Source organism: Manihot esculenta, chromosome 18 (assembly GCF_001659605.2).
Source record: "Manihot esculenta cultivar AM560-2 chromosome 18, M.esculenta_v8, whole genome shotgun sequence".
Taxonomy (NCBI): Eukaryota; Viridiplantae; Streptophyta; class Magnoliopsida; order Malpighiales; family Euphorbiaceae; genus Manihot; species Manihot esculenta.
Genome location: NC_035178.2, coordinates 32,067,517 through 32,090,709, shown reverse-complemented (window position 1 = coordinate 32,090,709; position 23,193 = coordinate 32,067,517). Strand labels below are relative to the sequence as shown.

At 35.4% G+C, this 23,193-nt stretch overlaps 1 protein-coding gene across 7 annotated transcripts in view; it reads left to right on the top strand.

Annotated features, from left to right (window-relative positions):
* Positions 1–2,641: 2,641 nt before the first annotated feature.
* LOC110606503 (probable cyclic nucleotide-gated ion channel 20, chloroplastic) overlaps positions 2,642–23,193 on the top strand; it is a 72,928-nt gene continuing 52,376 nt past the window's right edge. For 3 of the 7 annotated variants that reach the window (XM_043953235.1, XM_021745346.2, XM_021745342.2), the window contains exons 1-4: positions 2,645–2,803; positions 4,625–5,149; positions 7,078–7,269; positions 9,945–10,043. In XM_043953235.1, coding sequence (XP_043809170.1) covers positions 4,640–5,149; positions 7,078–7,269; positions 9,945–10,043 — 801 coding nt within the window. In that variant the 5' untranslated portion in view covers positions 2,645–2,803; positions 4,625–4,639. Of the gene's footprint in view, positions 2,804–4,624; positions 5,150–7,077; positions 7,270–9,944; positions 10,044–23,193 lie in introns of all 7 variants that reach the window. The other 4 variants (XM_021745348.2, XM_021745343.2, XM_021745344.2 and 1 more) reach the window with 3 other exon arrangements.

Genomic DNA, 23,193 nt, shown 5'->3' with positions numbered 1-23,193 from the left:
CCCTATGTCATCACCTTTATGACTTGTAATAAGACAAAAATTAATAATTTTCTTCTGCAGTGTCTAATTATCATCAATAAAATGTGCAGTGACATACATATAGTTGATTCTTTGCAATGAGGTCCATGTATCTGTAGTAATACAAACCCTTTGACTAGTTTTCTGAAAAAAAATTTTTAATTTCTTCCTTTCTTCTAAATACAAGTCATAACAATCCCTAGATACTGTCCAACGAGATGGTATTCGAAACCTAGGCTGTGTATATTCAACCCATTCTCTAAACCCTTCCCCTTCTACAAACATAAATGGAAGCTCGTCAACAATAATCATCTTAGCTAGTTTCTGCCTCGAAACATTCTGATCAAAATGCCATGAACTTAATGTACCTATCTGTGTTCCCCCTCCTCCCTCTTGTGTACTACAGGTAGGTTGCAAAGACAGTTGGAATTGTCTTGTAGTCATACTATGAGGGTTCTTTATGCATACAAACATATGATTTCTAAGTGAAGTAGTACCATTCTTTTTTGGATCAGAAAAAAATTTCTTATCACAATAATTGCACTTGCCTTTTTGTGTACCAGTATTATCGACAAACTTAGTGAAGTGATCCCAAACAGTTGATCTTGGCTTCATACTCTTTCTTTTTGTTTTGGAAGTAGCTTCTCCTACTTCAGTTTGGCTTGAAGTAATTGGAGGTTGATTAGACAGTATCAAAAGAGGATTACTTGATACTCCTTATTGTGACTCTGTCATCTTCAAATAAAAATTGATCTGTATAAATTGAAAATATAAATAGTTACACACAAATTTAAAGTATTATAAAGCACAAAAAATAAAAAAATAATGCACCTAAAACTAGATTAAACCTGACAAGATGAAATCATAAATGAAATCATAGATGATTTATTCTAGCAGAATTTACAAGATGAAATCATAAACGATGAAATACACCTGAATAAATAAATAAACTTTCCTTAAACTCCCAAATTCTTACCATACAGCAGCTAAAAATATAAAGGCAATCATACCAGACATGAAATATATTAGAAAACAAAGGACACTTACTCATGACTGTGATGATAATGACATTATAAAATATAAAACTAGTACTGCAGGGAAACATGTTGTCACTAGAAACACCTCTCAATTGGCTGTAATTGATTACTAGAGCAAACACTAAAACTTACAAGCTAGAATAAATCTCGCGAGAGAGATGGCTGTCAAACACTGAAACTTACAAGCTAAACTTACAAGCTAAGTTCATGAAACTTACAGTGAAAAGAGTCTCGCGAGCGACAGCTATGAGAGAGAGACGTGAGCGATGGCCGTGAGAGAGACACGCGAAGGATGGAGAGAAGAGACTCTGGCTTTGGCGAGTAGGTGGCAGGGTGGGTGGCTAGTGGGTTGCTGTGGGACTGGCGATTGGGTGGGTGGGTGGTTGTGGCTGCGGGACTGAAGCGGCAAAGGATGGAGAGAAGAGACTGGCTTTGGCGAGTGGGTGGCAGGGTGGGTGGCCGATGGGTGGCCGGTGGGTGGCTGTGGGACTGGCGACTGGTGTGAGTGGCTGTGGCTACGGGACTGAAGAGAGATGAAGGTATCGTATGCGCCGCGTGAAGAAGGACGTGGGAATGGGATGGGAAGTGAACTGAATTGATATAACCCTATAATAAAACGCTGCGTTTCAGATTAAATTCGGTCGGTTCAGTTCGACCGAACTATTTTGACTCCAAAATCGAATCGAACCAATCAATCCGAAATTTTTAAAAATTAAAATCGAACCGAACCGATTTTATTTTAAAACTAAACCAAATTATTAAATTAAATCGGTTCGGTCGATTATTTCAATTCTGACCGAACAACGCTCACTCCTATACATCGTCATTGTCATAAAATTTATTTTGCTGGTAGTTGTGATAATTACTTAAAATGATATGAGCTTGCATTATTAAAGCAAATGAAGAATAAATGAGGAATGAAATGGATTAAAAGATGTAATTCACTGTTTTGTTTTGTTTTTATTTTAAGTGGGATTTATTTTGATAAAAAAATAATTACTTACCTAATGTTACGTCATCAGAAGTTATAGTTTTAAACTATTAATAGAAAAGTGCTACTTGCTAATATTGTGAAAGCATGTGTGTATCTATTAGAAACTTCAAGTTTAAATCTTTAATTAGAAGATATAGCGCAGCATCTCGCTACAAACTTTGACTTCCAACCTAATTAACCCCCAGAGATTTTTGTAAAACCCATATCTTTTAATCTCCAACATTGAAATAATAATATAAGGATCGATATTTTATAATAAAAAATTATTGCTAATCATTATAATATAAAAAATTTACTAATTAATAGTTTAATTTTAAAAATTTTTAAAAATATATTAAAATATTATTAATATTTTAAAAAATTTATTAATTAATTTTTTTTTGATATAAAAATATTTTATTTTTTATAATATTTAATGATTAAAATTAATAAAATTTTAATATATTCTGTTAATTTTTCATAATTTACCTTTTATAAATTTATAATTGACCTTTATCTTTATTAAATTAGTCTCGGGCCTTCACCGGGTCTAACCATGAGTATTGGTGAATAGCAACGTCTGTGACTCTGACATAAAACAAATGATAGGAACCCAACAATTGACTGACTTTTCTAAGTCTTTGCTTTTCTTCACGTTCTTCTTTAAAGTCTCTTCCCTCTCTTCTCTTTTGATCTCTCTAAGTATCTATGCCTCGCTGCTTGATGTTCTTTACTTGCTTTCTATGCTCGGAAATTTCACGCCTTCAGCTTACAGGTTTCTTTGCCTCTTTACATTTTTATAATCAACACTATTCTCTCTTTTGGGTTCTTGTCCGTCGTCATGCATATATTTAGATGGTTGGAATTTGGATGTCTCAGATACTTGGATTGTGTTCTTAATTTTAGTTAAAGCTCTTCAAAAATGCCGAAATTGGGTTTGCATTTTCATTTTCTCTCTCTCTTTTCCACTTGGGGTTCTTAACTGACTTTTATCATTGTTGATTTCCCATTGTAAGTCAGATAGTAGTTTATTTATTTCTTTATTTTGGGCTCAAATATGGTTAAACAATGACTGTGATTGAAAGAATAATTTACTGCAGGTTAGGCTTATGGTTAACTTTATCCAATAAACGAACTCTTAGTCAATTTGTCTGTTTTTCTTTTTGGGCTCAAATATGGTTATACAATGACTTGGATTGACAGAGTAATCAGCTGCAAATTAGGATTGTCATTGGATTTATCCAGTGAATGAGCTCTCATTAAGCAATTGCATTGCACGGTGAATTCCCATATACTGCAATGTGAATTGGGTTCTCTTCCATTTTAACATTATTGATTTAACCAATCTTGAGACAGAGCACTAGCGTTATGGCTTGTTCTTCAGTCTTAACCTTACAGCATAGTGAATCAGAGTATATCTTTACTGAGCAAAATTTTATATAGAAATCCATTCCATTCACTTAGAGAACCTGTTGATTTTACAGAGGTCCCAGTTCCTGCTTCTGCTTGGGCATGGTTCATTCGATACGCTAATATCTGATGCATTATTTGTGGCAACTGAACAAATTTATGCTTAATATGTCAATTGAACTAATATGATGCTTTATACACTACCATTAGCAAGCGGGAAAATGTATGCTTAATGTGGTGATTGAACTAATATCTGATGCATTATTTGTGTGATACACTACAGGCGGTAAATAGTTTTCATCTATTCATAATTAACTTTGTTTTCTATAATCTTCCATAGGATAGATCAGGCATTGGATGTGGGTCTGAAAGTGTGTGCCCAAAGACAGATTCAGATAGTGCTTTCCTTGCTATGGTGTACGAGGAATAGATAATAACAGATAAAAGGAGTGTGGATGTGCCCTACTGCTACGTAAAGACATGTTGACCATCAATTTAGTTGCCAGCAAGTGTATATATTATACAACCCCATAAGATGGCTAACATAAAAATTAAGAAGTCATCTGAAATGCAGACAAATACCTACAAGGGGTTGGAAATTTGTGTACATGTAGGTATGGAATGTGTTTATAGGTTTTAGGAAGACCAAAGTATGTAAGGAATAAGTAAGGATAGAAATGATAAGGAAGTAAAGTGCCAATAGCCAGCAATTAAGTTCAGAATTTTCTCTAGTTGGTACCTTTTGCATGAGAACAGCAATAGAGCACAAAGCTAAAAGTGCTGGCTGACATAGCATCATAAATGGTAGTAGGATATTAGTCAGTTGTATTCTATTCACCATCACTGCATCATAATGTGTTTGAGTGGACGTTTTGGAGTTCTGTCCAGTGAGTTCAGTTCATCTTCATTAATTTTACAAATATAGGAAACTAACTGTCGTACTTCTGTCCTACTATGTTATATCAGGATTGCATTGTTTGTGTTTAACATTATGTATTGATGTTATGCATTTGTCGACAAATTTTTTTGAAGCTATAAATATTTGTGCATTGTGCTTCTACTTTTTCACTTTTTATTATCATTTTATTTTGTTGTTAGTCAAATTAATTTTTGTTTGAATTTTTCTTTTGTTGAAATAGTCGCTTATTTATATTGAATATTGAGCTTTTTTAGCAATCTTCTCTAGGTCTTATTTGTTAAAATGGCTAATTTCGACAAGGATGAGGTGCCCATGTTGTCAGATGTGCATCCCCAATTATTAGATGAAAACGTGGATTCTCGAGTCCAGGCATTTACTTCCTGGACTAGGAGTGCGTCAATTTCTATTCCTACAAATTCCATGGAGCCCTTTGGAAATGAAGCCAACCTTGTTGGATATACTGGTCCATTACGTAGTGAAAGAAGAGCTCCATTGATACAAATGAGCGGTCCAATCTATATCAACCGCAAAGCTGAAAACCTTTTTGATCTAAATCATGGTGTAACAGGTCACAAAATAGTAGAACCCAAGGCTGAAAAATTTCCTTCTTTTAATGGGATGGATCAGCATGACTGGACTGATGACAGGTATGCTGGCAAAAATGAACATTTACTGAGGTCCGGGCAATTGGGAGTGTGCAATGATCCTTATTGCACAACCTGCCCAACATATTACAATTTCAAACCAGCACAGCAGAAACATTCGAAAGCTTCAGTTATTTTTGACCCCAAGGTGAACATTGTATTTTCCCTTTTTCTTTTGCTTTAAGAAAGAAATTAGAATTTCCCACGTTGGTAGTTTTTCTAAACCATGTTATCCCATTTCTTGCCTGCTATCTTATGAATGTGGAGTCAAAAGTTCTATTTGCATAATGGATGGATACTTCAACTGTAAATGACTATCTTTTCGCAAATATTATTGTTTTAGTGGATGACCTTGTTCTTGCAACTTTTCCTATTAGAAGCTTATGGGAGTTTATTAGTTTATGACTTTCCATATATATTATTTTTCTGATTTGACTCACAGACAAGCCACATTAATATTACATTTGCAGGCATATTTTTGTTGAAAGTCTTATTTTTTGAGGCTTCTAATGTTTTAGCAGGAAAATACATTTTCCTTTGAATTTTGCATCATATTTGGGCATATTAGTTTGGTTTGCTGTTGCAGTTTTCCTGGGAGCAAATAGGTTGTTTAGTTTATTAACATGTCGAGATAAGATAGCTCACCATTCATGTGTCACCTATTTGTGTTCTCACAGTTTTGTGACTGGAACACCTATCAATACTTTAAGTGGTCTTCATAACTACACTGATGAGATACGTAAACATTTTAACCAATGAATGTATTGAACTGGCTGGCTTTATCTATGTCAGAGGGCTACTTTTGCAGTGAAAAGTGACGTTAAATTCACCAGTTCAAGTGTTCAACAGCCCACAAAAATGTGGAATTGTTTGTTACTGAGGAGATACAGAAACATTTCAAATAATGAATGTACTGAACTGGCTGGCTTTATCTATAGCAGAGGGTTATTTTTGCAGCGAAAAGTGGCATTAAATTCACTAATTCAAGTGTTCAACAGCCTATAGATATGTGGAATTGCTTCTTAGCCCTGGTAGAGATCAACTTCTACCTAAAAGCCAGAGAAGAAGATACACAATTTGTTCTTAATAAATGAAAGTTATGATTGATGATGGTTATGAAAATGCTATAATGGTGTCTCATTTCATTAATATGCTCTCTCAAATGTTGTCACGTTAAGGAATTGCCTACTAATCCTAATTGAGTTACAAACAAGGATAATTGAGTTAAAATGTTAGTGTTGAAATTTATGGATTCTGAGATTTAGAACTAGAAAAGAAGGGTTCGAGACTATTTTAGACTTGACTTATTAATAAATTAATTGAGGTGAAAATGGACTTGTTTTTCTGCCATGAAAAGTATGTCAAATTCCAGTTGTAACAGAGAACAGTGAGCATGAAGCAGGGAAGAAGGAGAATGGGTAAAAAGAACTTCTTTGGAAAAAGAGTAAGGGAAAGAGAGAAATCTCACATTTTCATGCAGTCTGCAAACTAGTTATAATATTAATAATTCCTTTGCCAAAAAACTTATGCAAATAACTATTTACATATGACATGTATTTATGGAGATTATGAGTTGTCCTAGTGTAAATAAGATTTACTAAATAATTATCCCGAATAAAGAATTTGATGAGAAAGGTATAAAATATAGTAATTAAGAATTATGTGACTGTAAATCAAAATCTCCATTTTCTTGGCTGCATCAGTACACAGTAAATCAAAATCTCCATTTTCTTGGCTGCATCAGTACACTTCTTTGAAAAGTTTCTCTTTTGATTTTTTTGTAATGAAAACTTTCATTATCTACCATTGGTATTTTATTTTAGTTGCATATTTCATGTCACTTTTATACTTCTAAGTGTGAGGAAGCACTCTGAATCCAATGATCAGGCCATAATTATTGGAGTAATTTGCTTGATGCTATAAGATATGTATTGTATGGTTGGTAGATAATATGTTTGTTTCCTTCACTATCCCTATGCTTTATTTCCTAGAATTATATTATAATATTGCAATTTGCAACTACACTAACATTAATGCATTTTCTTTTTGTTTTTTTATTTGTTGGCTCCTTTCTAGTTCCATAATGCTCTTTACGGTGATGCGAAGGGTTGGGCTACGAAATTTATATCTTTCCTAAATTCATATATTCCTGGAGTTATGAATCCTCATACTAAAGTCGTTCAACATTGGAACAAATTTTTTGTCTTTTCATGCTTGGTGGCAGTTTTTGTGGATCCTTTGTTTTTCTTCTTGTTGTCCGTGCAACAGGTAAGGCTTTGTTTGTTTTTCATCTTGGAATATTCTGGTAGTTGAATTATAAAGTTCATCCGTTGTTCTTTTATGTACACCTTTAATTACATAATTCTAACAAGCTCTCAAATAAGTTTACAAAATAGTAAATTGAAATATTATGCAGTAATTTAGGAATTGTTATGGTCCCAGCTAATGGATTGCATCACAGGATGATTTGTAGTGAGGACTTCATTAGAGATAGAGAGAGCTAGAGCTCAAACTCGTTAATGAGAGAGTCTTAAGTCTCAATTATGTTTGTTAATTTGCTTGCTTTATCACTCGTGAATTAACCCCTTATATGTAATAAAGGTTATACAATAGCAGAAGGTTTCTAACAAATTAAAAGACCTATAAAATTTGATAATAATTAAAAAGTTTATCCTAATCTAAACATGATAATTAGAAAGTTTGTCCAAATCTAAACAATAATAAAGATTGATCATAATCATAAAGTTTATCCTTGTTAAAATTGATGAGATTCTAAGCTACAATTAAGGGGAATGTTATGGAAAGTTGAATCTATTTAATATAGGAGTTATATTTATAAATAGATAAAATAATTATGTCTATATGTTCCTATGATTATAGGATTTGATATATTCCTATTATAGTCGGAGAATCTCTTCATTTATAGTATCATACCATATATATCTTAGATCTTCCATTATAAATAGTAAACCCTTTATATTAGTGAGATAATCTAATTCACTAAAGATGCAACTAAAGATGTAACCCTTTTGAGGTTTTGCGTCTATGAATGTAGGTTCTCATAACCAAATCACATAAATCTTCTTGTATTATTGTCTTCTCTCTCTTCTGGTATTCTAAATTTAACAATCCTAATCTAAATAATAATTGATATTTATCAGGAAGTTTATCCTAATATAAATACTAATAAAGATAAAAAAGTCCATCCGTTATCCATAATATCACTTCCCTCCTAGAGAAAGAGCTTGTCCTCAGGCTCAAATTCTAGATAAGCTTGTATAAAGTGATATCAGAGCCAACAATTTTTTGGTTCTTGATCCTTTATTTAAGGAAATTAGTCGTTATTGGCTTTGATTCTTGTAACAAACTAGATTTATAGGAAATAGTTGATGTATTTATTCTATTCTGAATGGTGGTATTTATACACATGTACAAGACCTTAAAAAGGAAGAGATCCTACATTTAATCCTATAATTGATCCTATGAATCTTCCTATGATTATGCACTCTATACAAAGTAAGGTAATTATCTTGATTCTCTATATTTACAGCTGTATATTACAACACCCTCCCTTAAACTGAAGCACAAATGTTAATCATGCTCAATTTATTATAAAGATACTCTACTTGATGCCTATTTATGCTTTTGTCAATAAATTACCTAGTTGTTCTCTTATCTTCACAGATTCGGAAGAAATTATATTTTCTTGAATCTTTTCTCGGATAAAATGACAGTCAATTTCGATGTGTTTTGTATGCTCATGGTATTATCAGATTGGAGGTAATGTAAAGGATAACCTGACTATCACACCACAATTTTTGTGGGAACGAGACATCCAAACCAATCTCTACCAATAAATGATTTATTTATAAAATTTCACTAGTGGATTAAGCTATAGCTCTATATTCAGATTCTGCACTGGACCTCGATACAATACTTTGCTTCTTTCTTTTCCAAAATACTAGATTTCCTCCTACAAAGACTAAGTAACCTGTAGTAGACCTTCTATCACTTTTTGATACGACTCAATCAGCATCTGAAAAGCACTCAACTGTAGTATACCTATGATCGCTATAGAGTATACCAAGTCAAGGGTCCTTTTTAGATAATATAAGATTTGTTCTAGAGTGATCTAATGTTTAACTGTAGGTGCAGACATAAACTGGCTTACAATATTTAAGTGAGATAAGATTGTAGCTAGGACTCTTCCTATTAGTTCGGAGTCTATTAGTGTTCGTATTGATTTAGAAGTCTATTTTAGAATTTGCATTTTATATTGATTAGGAAAACTCTCATAGCTTGTATATAAATTATACTCATTATGAATGAAAGAAAATACAATTTTCCAATCAATTAACAATATGTATGCTCCAAATTAAGGGAGAGCGTTGAGATAGAGATGAGCAGCAATTATGTTATATAATTTAGGGTAAGAATTGTGCATAGGAGTGATTGTATTTCATATCCACTTTAATAGTATAGAAACCATTTAGCTTGAGGGAATAATCATGCTTTCTGTTCCCATTTCTCTTCTACTCTCTCTCTTTATTTTCTATTCTTCAATTAGCAATTGAACAAGGAAAGCTAATAAAAACCTTACTGCATAAAATTGATGGAAACTTGGTTTGAAATTTAAGACATGGTAGTTCAACTTCTATCTTAATCTAATCATTTAAATTCTCAAAATGATTTACTTGAATTTGTGAATATTTTCTTATGGTTGTTGCTTCTTTGCTTCCATACATGAACTTTTGGGGTTTATGGTGTTTAGTTTTTCCTTCTTGACTTGTTACTTGCAGCTTTTCTAGTTTCTCAAATTTCTTCTTAGGTTTTCTATTTTTGATAGTTAGGAGAGGGTTGTCTAATATTTACATGCTTTAGATGATATTCTCCTTTGTTCATTACTTCTGCTTTTTTATTTTTTATTATTTTTTTTGATGCAGGACAATAAATGCATAGTTATTAATGGGCCCATGGCGACAACGATTGTAATTTTTAGGAGCATGACTGATTTTGTTTATCTATTGAACATACTTCTTCAGGTACACAACTTTTTTAGCTGCTTGTATTAATCTTTTATTTTTTTTTTTGGTTTATTGTCAATTGATAAATTTACAATGTCATACTCTGTTTTGCTAAAAAATCTCATCATCCTTCAATAACCTAGAGGTCATGCATTATTCCAACTTCATCCATACTGTAGAAATATAATATTTATTATTATCTCACAATAGAGATTACAACCTATTTATACATGAGAGACAGTATCTAAACAGGAAGGAAAATCAAGCCTATGATTTTACAATCTCTAAGATTAAGCAACTGACCCATCTATCAATATTTACTTCCTATATTAACATATTTACTTTCTATAACTTATAACACTCCACCTCAAGTTGGATCATAAATGTTAATCGTGCTCAACTTGTTACATATATAATCAACTCGAGTCCCATTCAGAGCTTTAGTGAAAATATCTCCTAATTATTCTCCAGTTTGAATATGTGCTGTTGATATTATCTTTTGTTGGACCTTTTCACGAATGAAATGACAATCAATCTCGATATGTTTAGTCCTCTCGTGAAATACTGGGTTGGAGGCAATGTGGATAGCTGCTTGATTATCACATCACAACTTAGCAAGCACCGAATTTGTGAACCCAACTTCTTCCAACAGTTGACGTACCCACAAGATTTCACAAACGGCTTGTGCCATAGCTCGATATTCAGATTCAGCACTAGAACGGGAGACCACATTTTGCTTCTTACTTTTCCATGAGACCAAGTTACCTCCCACAAAAACACAATACCCAGTAGTTGACCTCCTATCAACTTTCGAGTCTGCCCAATCAGTATCAGAAAAGCATTCAATATTTGAGTGCCCATAGTTACCATAGAATAGGCCTCGCCCTGGGGCCCCCTTAAGGTAACAAAGAATCTGTCCTAGAGCATCCCACTGGGCAACAATAGGAGAAGACATAAACTGACTTACCACACTCACTGAATATGCAATATCAGGATGAGTCACCGCCAAATAATTCAGCTTGCCAACTAATCTTCTATATCTTCTAGGATCTGCAAATGGCTCACTGTCTTCTGTGGTAAGTTGAAGGTTAGGGGTCATTAGGGCATTACAAGGCTTAGCACCCAATTTTCCTGTTTCTGCCAATAAATCAAGAACATATTTTCTTTGAGATAAGAAGATGCCTTTCTTACACCGCATAACTTCGATTCCCAAGAAATATTTCAAGGAACCCAAATCCTTTGTATGAAACTGTGTTTTAAGAAATTCTTTTAGGGATGTGATGCCAGCAATGTCACTTCCTGTAATAACGATATCATCCACATATACTACAAGCAGAATTACTCCACTATCAGAATTTCTATAAAATACTGAGTGATCACACTTACTCATCTTCATTCCAAACTGTTGGACCACCTCATTAAACCTGCCGAACCATGCCCGAGGACTCTGTTTCAAGCCATAAAGGGATTTTCGAAGTTTATAAACCTTACCTGACTCCCCTGAGCAACAAAACCAGGTGGTTGCTCAATATAAACCTCCTCCTGAAGTTCACCATGAAGAAAATCATTTTTAATATCCAATTGATGCAAAGGCCAGTCATGAGTAGCCGCCAAGGAAATAAACAATCGGACATATGCAAGCAAGCTTGGCAACTGGAGAGAATGTATCAGAATAGTCAACTCCATAAGTTTGTGCATAACCTTTGGCCACTAAATGGGCCTTGAGGCGAGCAATAGATTCATCAAGGTTTACTTTCACTGCAAACACCCATTTGCACCCAATAGCCCGCTTTCCTGGGAGCAAGGACATCAACTCCCAAGTACCATTAGTGTCAAGGGCCATCATTTCCTCTTCCATTGCAGCACGCCAACCAGGATGGGACAAAGGCTCAATAACAGTTTTGGGAATTGAAATAGAATCTAAAGCAGTGACAAAACAACGAGAAGAGGAGGATAATTGATCATAAGAGACACAAGATGAAATAGGATAAGTGCAAGTACATTTATCTTTGCGAAGAGCAATAGGCAAATCCAAATCAGACAGTGAAGGATCAGTGGGAGCAGGATCGGTCGACGAAGAAGCGGGTAGCGGAACGGAGTCAGAGTCCTCTAAGCGTCTAGAATACACATGAAAGATGGGAGGGCGACCTGGCACATGAGCGAAAGGTGTAGGAGTAGTCTGAGGAGACAGAGAGCAAACAGTGTATAATAAGAGGTCATCTTCCTCCTCCTGGGTGTTATAAACAGATGATGGCGGAAAAAACGGAGTGGACTCAAAGAATGTTACATCCGCAGACACAAGATACTGATTCAGATCAGGAGAAAAACAACGATACCCTTTCTGACGTGGAGAGTAGCTAAGGAAGACATATTTGAGTGATTTGGGATCCAATTTAGTAACCTGTGGACGAACATCACGAACAAAACAAGTACAACCAAAGATACGTGGCTCAATAGGAAACTAAGATTTAGTGGGGAACAAAATGTTATAAGGGATATCACCATGAAGGATGGAGGAAGGCATGCGATTGATCAAAAAACAAGCAGTGGATACAGCATCAGCCCAAAAACATTTAGGTACCTTCATTTGGAATAAGAGGGCTCTGGCTACTTCAAGAAGATGTCGATTTTTTCTTTCATCAACTCCATTTTGTGAAGGAGTGGCAACACAAGAGGACTGATGAAGAATCCCTTTTTATAACAAATAAGATTGAAATTCCCCAGAGAGATACTCTTTAGCATTATCACTTTGCAATATACGGATGGAAGTACTGAATTGGGTTTGGTTTTCAGCATAAAATGCACAAAAAATAGAAAATAATTCTGAACGACTCTTCATTAAAAATAACCAAGTAGTACGAGAGAAATCATCAACAAAAGTAACAAAATACTTAAAGCCAGACTTAGACACAACAGGACAAGGACCCCAAACATCTGAATGGACTAACTCAAAGGGGGACGAAGCCCGTTTATTGACTCGAGACAGTGTAGGTAAACGATGATGTTTGATAAATTGGCAAGACTCACAATCTAGAATAGACAAAGAATGAAACTTTGGGTATAACTTCTTCAAAGCCGAGAGAGAAGGATGCCCAAACGACAATGAACATCAAAAGGTGTTAAACGCGTGGAGCATACCAGAGATCGAGGAGATCGAGATAGTTGCTGATCCAAGACGTAAAGACCCTCTGACTCACTCCCTCTACCAATAATCTGCTTCGTCGAAAGATCCTGAAAAACATAGTGATCAGGAAAGAATGAGACACAACAATTTAATGGACGAGTGAGTTTACTCACGGAAAGCAAATTAAATGCGAACTTAGGGAGACATAACACAGAGGATACAGAAAGAGAAGGGGTTAACTTGACATGATCAGAACCCATGACATAAGATTTAGTGCCATCAGCAAGAGTAATATAAGAAGGCGATGTATGAGACTCAAGATTGGACAAAAGAGTAGAATTACCTGACATATGATCGGTAGCACCAGAATTAATAACCTATTTGGAGGATGAAGATACAAGACATGCAGTAGAGTTATCTGACTCGGCAATTGTAGTGATAGAGGAGGAATTAGAGGAGTTTAGTGATGCCTGGTATTGGATGAATTGTGCATACTCATCTGCAGATATCAAAATTCCTTGATCGGAAGATCCATTCAATTTGTGTTCCGTGATTTTAGTCATCATAGGAATCACATCAGTTACGGTGGTGGTTTTAACTTCAGCCATAAGGACAACCAACCCAAAATGATAGCAACAAAAGAAACACAGAATCAGAAAACAGTACCCGGCGTGAACAGTACCACGTGAACAGTATCGATGAACAATACTCGTGAACAGTGCCGATAAACAGTACTGTGAACAGTACCAGTCAACAGTACCCGAATATGAATAGTACTTAAAACACCTCCACCCAACACCCGAACGACAAATAAACTTCAGATCTGACAAGGGGACGGTGTGGCGACTCTAACGACGGTGAGATCCAAAGTAACCCAAATGAACAGAGCCCTAAGTCTCCAAAAAAAAAAAAAAACTTGAGAGAGAAAAAAATTAAATCTCTACGAACCAGGCTCTGATACCATGTAGAAATATAATATTTGTTATTATCTCACAATAGAGGTTACAACCTATTTATACATGAGAGACAGTATCTAAACAGGAAGGAAAATCAAGCTTATGATTATACAATCCCTAAGATTAAGCAACTGACCCATCTATCAATATTTATTTCCTATATTAACATATTTACTTTCTATAACTTATAACACATACAATGTAATTGTTAAGAGAATAGTCCATTTGTTATTTGGGTTTAGACAACATAGAAAATCAACAAATAGAAGTATAACTCCCATAAAAATAGTTGTGCACTTGATTCACCGGTTTGGATAGCTTGGTTTACTATGTGGATGGAATAATACTAATGATTTACCATGAAAGAAATTATAACTTGTTTTAACAAGATTTTGATTGTGAACTTCATGTGTTTGTTATTGAGCCTGTTAGAATATGGGAGATAAGATTTGTGAAGTGAAAGCTTGATCATTCCCTTAAACTTGGTTGGAATTTAAAATATTATAGTATATACAAAATAGGAAGCTTACATGATTGCACAACTATGACCTATTTATAATAGTGAATCAAGGGATAAACCACAACATATCTTTATGCTTCGCTTCGATCTGAGCACCTCAAAGAGACTTGGTGAGAATATTTGCCAACTAGTCATTTGAGTTTGTTAAATCACACATCGATTGTGGAAAGTGTAATGTGCCCCTTATATGAGCCATAGGCACTCCTCCTCCAAGAGCTAGCTTTTGGGGTGAGTTAGGGCTGACTCAAATTTAACATGGTATCAGAGCCGCCCATCCGATGTTGGGCCTCCCATAAATATGTCACGCACTAGTAAAATTCTTGGCGTGAGGGGGTGTGTTGAATCCTATATCAATTGTGGAAAGGGTAATGTGCCCCTTATATGAGCCATAGGCACTCCTCCCCCTTGAGCTAGCTTTTGGAGTGAGTTAGGGCTGACCCAAATTTAACAGAGTTGATGAAATTGGTAGGAGTATATTGTTTATTTTTTTATTCAATAAAATGACAATCTAACTCTACATGTTTTGTTCTTTCACTAAATATGGATTTGAGGGAATGTGGATGGTAGCTTGATTGTTGCATATTAGCTTCATTTGCTCAACTTCTATACACATTTTTTCTTGGAGAAATTGTTTTAACTTAATAAGTTCACAATTAGTTTAGGCCATAACTTGATATTTTGCTTTTGCACTCAATCTAGAGACTATACCATGTTTCTTATTCTTCTAAGATATTAGATTACCTCTAATTGTGACACTTATTCTTCTAAGATATTAGATTACCTCCAATTTTGGCACTTATCCTGAAGTGGATTGCCTATTTGTAGATCTTGCTCAATCCACATCAAAGTACCTAACAATTTGTGATTGACCCTTATTTTCATATGTCAAACTCTGTCATACAGCTCCTTTGATATTCCCTAGGACACGAGTCCTTTGCATGCCAGTAGCTATTTCCATGGTTTTAAATTGATCGCGGTCGTGTTTGCTTGAAATGGAAATAGGGCTACAACGATTATAACATAATAATAATGATAGCTCTGCATCTGATGAGGGGAAATATGAATATATAATGGATATGGATATGAATTTGAGAGGGTACACTTTCAAATTGGCTCTTGTAGAGAAGTAATATTTCTTATATATATTACAATATAGATTATAACATATTTATATATAAAAAAATCTATCTAGAAAGGAAAGAGAATCCTTTTATCAAGTCTATAATCATGCAATTCCTAAGATCAAGCAACTAATAAATTTATCTATATATACTTCCTATATCAACATATCTACTTACTATAACACACCTCCTCAAGTTGGAGCATAGATGTTAATAGAGATTACAACATATTTATACATAAAAAACCTATCTAAAAGAAAAAAGAGAATCCTTTTATCAAGCCTATAATCATACAATTTCTAAGATCAAGCAATTAACAAATCTATCCATAATTACTTCCTATATCAACATATCTACTTACTATAACACTCCCCTAAAGTTGGAGCATGGATGTTAATCATGCCCAACTTGTTATATATGTAGTCAATTCGAGTCCCATTTAGAGTTTTAGTGAATATATCCCCTAATTATTCTCCAGTTCTGATATGTCTTGTTGAGATTATCTTTTTTTGGACCTTTTTACGAATAAAATAACATTTGATCTCGATATGTTTAGTCCTCTCATGAAATACTGGATTAGAGGCAATGTGGATAGCTGCTTGATTATCACACTACAATAGCATGCACTGAATTTGTGAACTCAACCTCGTCTAACAGTTGACGCACCCACAAGACTTCACATACGGGTTGTGCCACAGCTCGATATTCAGATTCAGCACTAGAACGAGAGACCATATTTTGCTTCTTACTTCTCTATGAGACCAAGTTACCTCTCGAAAAAATACAATATCCAGTAGTTGACCTCCTATCAACTTTTGAACCTGCTCAATAAGCATTAGAAAAACATTTAATGTTTGAGTGCCCATGGTTACTGTTATAGATTATAGGAAGTAAATATATTAATATAGGAAGTAAATATTGATAGATGGGTTAGTTGCTTAATTTTAGGGATTGTATAATCATAGACTTGATTTTCTTTCCTGTTTAGATACCGTCTTTTATATATAAATAGGTTGTAATATTTATTATGAAATACAACAATAAAATATTGTTAAATTTGGGCCAGACCAGGTTCGTAGAAATTTATTTTTTTCTCTCTCGTCAAGTCTTAAATTTTTGGAGACTCAGGACTCCTGTTCTTTTGTGTTATCCATCTAGGATAATATTTGTCTCTCACTGTTCACCTAAAGAGGATGTCAAAGTCGCCTTGCAGCTTCCTTGTCAGATTTGCAGTTCGTTTGCTGTTTGGGTGTTGGGTGGAGGCTTTTTTTGATACTATTCATTTGGGTTACCCATAAAGAGTAACTTTTGGAGACTTAGGGCTCTGTTTATTTGGGTTACCCATAAAAGGGTAACATTTGGAGACTTAGGGCTCTGTTCATTTGGGTTACCTATAAAAGGGTAACATTTGGAGACCTAGCGTTCTGTTCATTTGGGTTACTCGTAAAGGGTAACATTTGGAAACCTAGGGCTCTGTTCATTTGGGTTACTCGTAAAGGGTAACATTTGGAGACCTAGGGCTCTGTTCATTTGGGTTACTCATAAAGGGTAACATTTGGAGAGACTTAGGACTCTGTTCATTTGGGTTACTCACAAAGGGTAACATTTGGAGATTTAAGGCTCTGTTCATTTGGTTATCCATAAAGGGTAATATTTGGAGATTTAGGGCTCTGTTCATCAGGTATTGTTCACGGGAATTATTCATCGGGTATTGTTCACGAGTACTGTTCATCGGGTACTGTTCACGAGTCACGAGTACTGTTCATCGAGTACTGTTCACAGATTCGAAATTCTATTCACTGTAAGGTGATTAGTCTTATTAATCATTTTGAATTTGTTAAATAATTAATGGAGTATTTAGAATTTCTATATTCTGGCAAAGGGAATATTTCTCGTATTTATGATGTGTGTAAGGCGTTTTACCAAGCTGAGAAAATGTGGTCTCCCGTTCTAGCGCTGAACCTGAATGTCGAGTCATGGCAAAAACCGTTTGTGAAGTTTTGTGGGTACGTCAATTACCGGAAGAAGTTGGGTTCACAAATTCGGTGTTTGCTAAATTGTATGGGACGAGTTGATTATATATGTAACAAGTTGGGCATGATTAACATTTATGCTCCAACTTGAGGAGGAGTGTTATAGATTATAGGAAGTAAATATATTAATATAAGAAGTAAATATTGATAGATGGGTTAGTTGCTTAATTTTAGGGATTGTATAATCATAGACTTGATTTTCTTTCCTGTTTAGATACCTGTCTTTTATATATAAATAGGTTGTAATCTTTATTATGAAATACAATAATAAAATATTATATTTTTACAGTTACCATAGAAGAAGTCACGTCCTGGAGCCCTTTTTAAGTAGCAAAGAATGTGCACCAACGCATCCCACTAAGCAAAAGTAGAAGAAGTCATAAACTGACTCACCACACTCAGTGAATATGCAAATATCAGGACGAGTTACCGTCAAAGAATTCAACTTGCCAACTAATTTTCTATACATTTCAGGAGACTTAGAGCTCCATTTGTACTGTTCTTTTAGGTTACCCATATAGGGTGACATTTATCTCTCTATCGCCCACCCAGGAAGGACGCCGGAGAGCCGGCGACATTGTCCTAAAGAGCTGCTGAAACAGCCCGGCCCAATCTGGCCCAAATAACTTTTGGACCCACTTTCCACTTGGCCCAAAATGGTTAACCCAAGTTATTTAGTAGTTTCATGCTAGCTATGATGTACAATTCAGAATTACCGTAATTTCCCAATGTGGGAAGCGGTATAAGCTGGCAGCTCAAACAAGCAATTGATTCTTACACTCTCCCTACTAAATTTGCGATGTCCTCGTTGCAACTGAATCGAATACAATTGCTAATCAGGGTCGGACCCTTGGGTATTGTGGTTCGCTAGTACCTCAGGCGGCTCCACCTCGTCTCTCATGGGTAGCCCTTTCCTCGCAGGTCCACTAGCCTCGCACAATTTGTCTGATCCAGGGTGGCTCTAATACCAATTGAAATAGTCCAGCCCAAACTGGTCGAACGCGATACAGGCTGGCAGCTCAAGCAAGCAGCTGATTCTTACAGCTGCGGTTGTCTGACCGGCGAGTGGCCTTCACGCCCCACCACAAGTTTCTAACACTGTCCCACTCGCCAGCACGTGAAGACGCGTCGCGTGTCCATTTTTGCTCTAGTCACCATCACCAGATCGCCTCAAAGTACTCTCTTCAGTTCTGTGGTCAGTATGCCGTTTGGGTGTTTTATGGAGGTATTTTTGGTTTGGATTGCATTTTTGGATACTGTTCACATCACTCTGGTACTGTTCACATCCCTTTTTATTTTTTCCTGTGCCTTATATTGCCATTGCTTTGGGTGGGTTGTTCTCGTGGCTGAAATTAAGAACACCATAGCTGATGTGATTCTTATAATGACTAAAATCACGGAACACAAATTAAATGGATCTAATTTTCTGGATTGGAGTAAGACTATCCGTATGTATTTACGAAGTATCAGAATGGACGATCATTTAACCAAGGATCCTCCAATTGATGACACTAGGAAAGATTGGATGAGTGATGAAGCTTTATTATTTTTGTAGATTCGAAATTCCATTCATAGTGAGGTAATCAATCTTATTAATCACTATGAATTTGTTAAAGAATTAATAGATTATTTAGAGTTTTCATACTCTGGCAAATAGAATATTTCTCGCATTTATGATGTGTGAGGTGTTTTATAGAGTTGAGGAACAAGATAGAACTTTGACTTCATATTTTATGGATTTTAAAAAAGTGTATGAGGAACTTAATGGCTTGATGCCTTTTAACACAGATGTGAAAACTCAACAAGCTTTACAAGAGCAAATGGTTGTTATGAATTTCCTTGTAGGTCTCCCTCCAGAGTTTGAGACAGCTAAATCTCAGATTCTTTCTGACTTTGAAATATCATCGTTATATGATATTTTCACTAGGATGTTGCGTATAAAATCTTCCTCTCCAGTTCCTTCACACACCACTAGTGCCCTTGTTAGCCACAATGACAATGGTAGACAGGATAACAGTGGTGGGAACAGTGGAGGTTTTAATGGTGGTAGAGAATCTCAGCGTCCTGGGAAAGCAGTTTCTACTTCTGACTCTAGTAGAATCATTTGTTATTATTGCTGTGAACCTGGATACACTAAGAAGACATACTTGAAACTTCAGAATAAGAATCAACACTCACAAATGGCGCACATGGCAGTTGAGGCCTCTTCTGATCGTTCTGATCAGGGAATTTTGATACCTGCAGATCAATATGCACAATTCACTTAATACTAGACATCTCTGAAATCCTCTAATTCTCTTCTCACTGCAATTGCTGAGTCAAGTAACTCTACTGCATGCCTCGTGTTTTCATCCTCAAAATAGGTTATTGATTCTGGTGCTATCAATCATATGTCAGGTAATTCTACCTTTTTGTCCAATCTTAAGTTTCACACATCGTCTTATTATGTTACTCTTGCTGATGACTCTAAATCTTCTGTCATGAGTTCTGGGCATGTCTTTTTAAGTTCTCCTTTAATTTGCTTTCTGTTGGTGAACTCACTCATGTACTAAATTATTGTGTCTCATTCTTTCTTGATCGTTTTCAAGATTTTTCGACGAAGCAAATTCAGTCCCCAAAACTGTTATTTAGGCTTTATCCCAAAACTGTTATTGGGAGTTGGTGTCCTTGCCCCTAGGAAAGCAGGCTATTAGGTGTAAATGAGTGTTTGCGGTGAAAGTAAACCTCGAGGCCCATTTAGTGACCAAAGGTTATGTTCAAACTTATGGAGTTGACTATTCTGATACATTCTCTCCAGTTGCCAAGCTTGCATTTGTTCGATTGTTTATTTCTTTGGCAGTTACACATAATTGGTTTTTGCATTAACTGGATATTAAAAATGCTTTTCTCTATGGTGACCTTCAAGAGGAAGTTTATATTGAGCAACCACCTAGTTTTTTGCTTAGAGGGAGTTAGGTAAGGTTTGTAGACTTTGAAATTCGTTTTATGGCTTGAAACAGAGTTCTCGGACATGGTTTAACAGGTTTAGTGAGGTGGTCCAACAATTTGGAATGAAGATGAGTAAGTGTGATCACTCATTGTTTTATAGAAATTTAATAGTAGAGTAATTCTTCTTGTAGTATATATGGATGATATTGTTATCACAGGAAGTGATGTTGGCATTACATCTCTAAAGAATTTCTCAAAACATAGTTTCATACAAAGGATTTGAGCTTCTTGAAATATTTTTTGGGCATTGAAGTTATGCGGTGTAAGAAAGACATTTTCTTATCTCAAAGGAAATATGTTCTTGGTTTATTGACGAAAATAGGAAAATTGGGTGCTAAGCCTTATAGTGCACTAATGACCCCTAATCTTCAACTTACCACAGAAGACAATGAGCCATTTGCAGATCCTGCAATGTATAGAAGATTAGTTGGCAAGATGAATTATTTGACGGTGACTCGTCCTGATATTGCATATTCAGTGAGTGTGTGAGTCAATTTATGGCTTCTCCTATTGTTGCTCAGTGGGATGCTCTGGAACAGATTCTTTGCTACTTGAAAGGGGCTCTAGGACGTGGCCTCTTCTATGGTAACTATGGGCACACAAACATTGAATGTTTTGCTGATGTTGATTGGGCAGGTTCAAAGGTTGATAGGAGGTCAACCACTGGAATTGTGGGAGGTAACCTGGTCTCATGGAAAAGCAAGAAGCAAAATATGGTCTCTCGTTCCAGTGCTGAATCTGAATATCGAGCTATGGCACAAGTTGTATGTGCAGTCTTGTGGGCGCATTAACTGTCGGAAGCGATTGGATTCACAAATTCGGTGTCTGCTAATTGTGTGATAATCAAGTAGCTACCCATATTGTCTCTAATCCTGTAATTCATGAGAGGACCAAATATATTGAGATTGACTTTCATTTTGTTTGTGAAAATGTCCAATAAAAGATAATCTCAATAGGACATATCAGAACTTGAGAATAATTAGGAGATACCTTCACTAAAGCTTTAAAGGGGACTCGAGTTGATTACATATGTAACAAGTTGAGCATGATTAATATCTATGCTCCAACTTGAGGGGAGTGTTATAGGAAGTAAATATTGATAGATGTGTTAGTTGCTTAATCTTAGGGATTGCATGATCATAGACTTAATTCCTTTTCCTTTCTAGATAAAGTTTTCATGTATAAATATGTTGTAATCTCTATTGTAAGTATTAAATTTGGGCGTGAAGGGGTGTGTTGAATCCCACATCGGCTGTGGAAAGGAGTAATGTGCTCCTTATATGGGTCATAGGCACTCCTCCCCCTTGAACTAGCTTTTGGGGTGAGTTAGGCCTGTCCCAAATTTAACGGTAATATACATAACAAATATTACCTTTCTACACATATCAAAAACTTGGGTCAGCTTAAGTATTTTTTAAGAGTCAAAGTCTTGAGGAGTAAAAAAGAAATTTTACTGTTTCAAAGGAAGTATATCCTTGACTTGCAGAAACTGGGAAGATAGGAGCTAAATCGTGTAGCACACTAATTATTCTTAATATATGTCTCACAAAATATGACGGAGACCCTTACGATGATCAGAGAGGTACAGGAGGTTGGTTGGAAAGCGAACTACCTTATGGTGATAACTCGGTCAGATATTGTTTTTGTAGTAAGCGTTGTAAGCCAGTTCATGTATGCACCTACGGTAAAATATTAGGCCGCTCTATGTTATCTAAAAGGGACCTTTAGACTCGATATACTCTACAGTGATTATGGGCATACTGCACTTAAGTGTTTTTCTGATGTTGATTGGGTGGGATCCAAAAGTGATAGAAGGTTAACTACAGACTACTGTGTGTTTATTAGAGGAAACCTAGTATCTTGGAAAAGTAAGAAGCAAAATGTGAAATCCAGATCTAGTGTCAAGTCAGAATATAGGGTCATGGCTCAATCCACTTGTGGGATTGTGTGAATAAATTATCTGTTGAAAAAAGTTGATATGGATGTAGCATCACTCACGAAACTTAGCGTGATAATCAGGTTGCTCTTTACATTACTTCTAATCCATTATACTACGAACGAACTAAGCATATTGAAGTTGATTGCCATTTCATCCATGAGAAAATTCAAGAAAATTTAATCTCTACCAGTTATGTGAAGACAACAAGAGAGCGACTGGGTGATCTACTCACCAAAACTTTAAATGGGCCTCGAATATAGTATCTTTCTAATAAGTTGGACATGATAAACATCTATACTCCAACTTGAGGGGAGTGTTAAAGTGCGAATATAAATTGTACATAATTAAAAGAGATTACATAATCATAAGCTAATTGATATTAATTGATTGATACATGATTTTTAAGAGTCGCCTTAATAAGACCTTATAATTTGTACGTAAACACACTTCAATAGAAAAAAAAACGCAGAAATTACCCAATTATTTA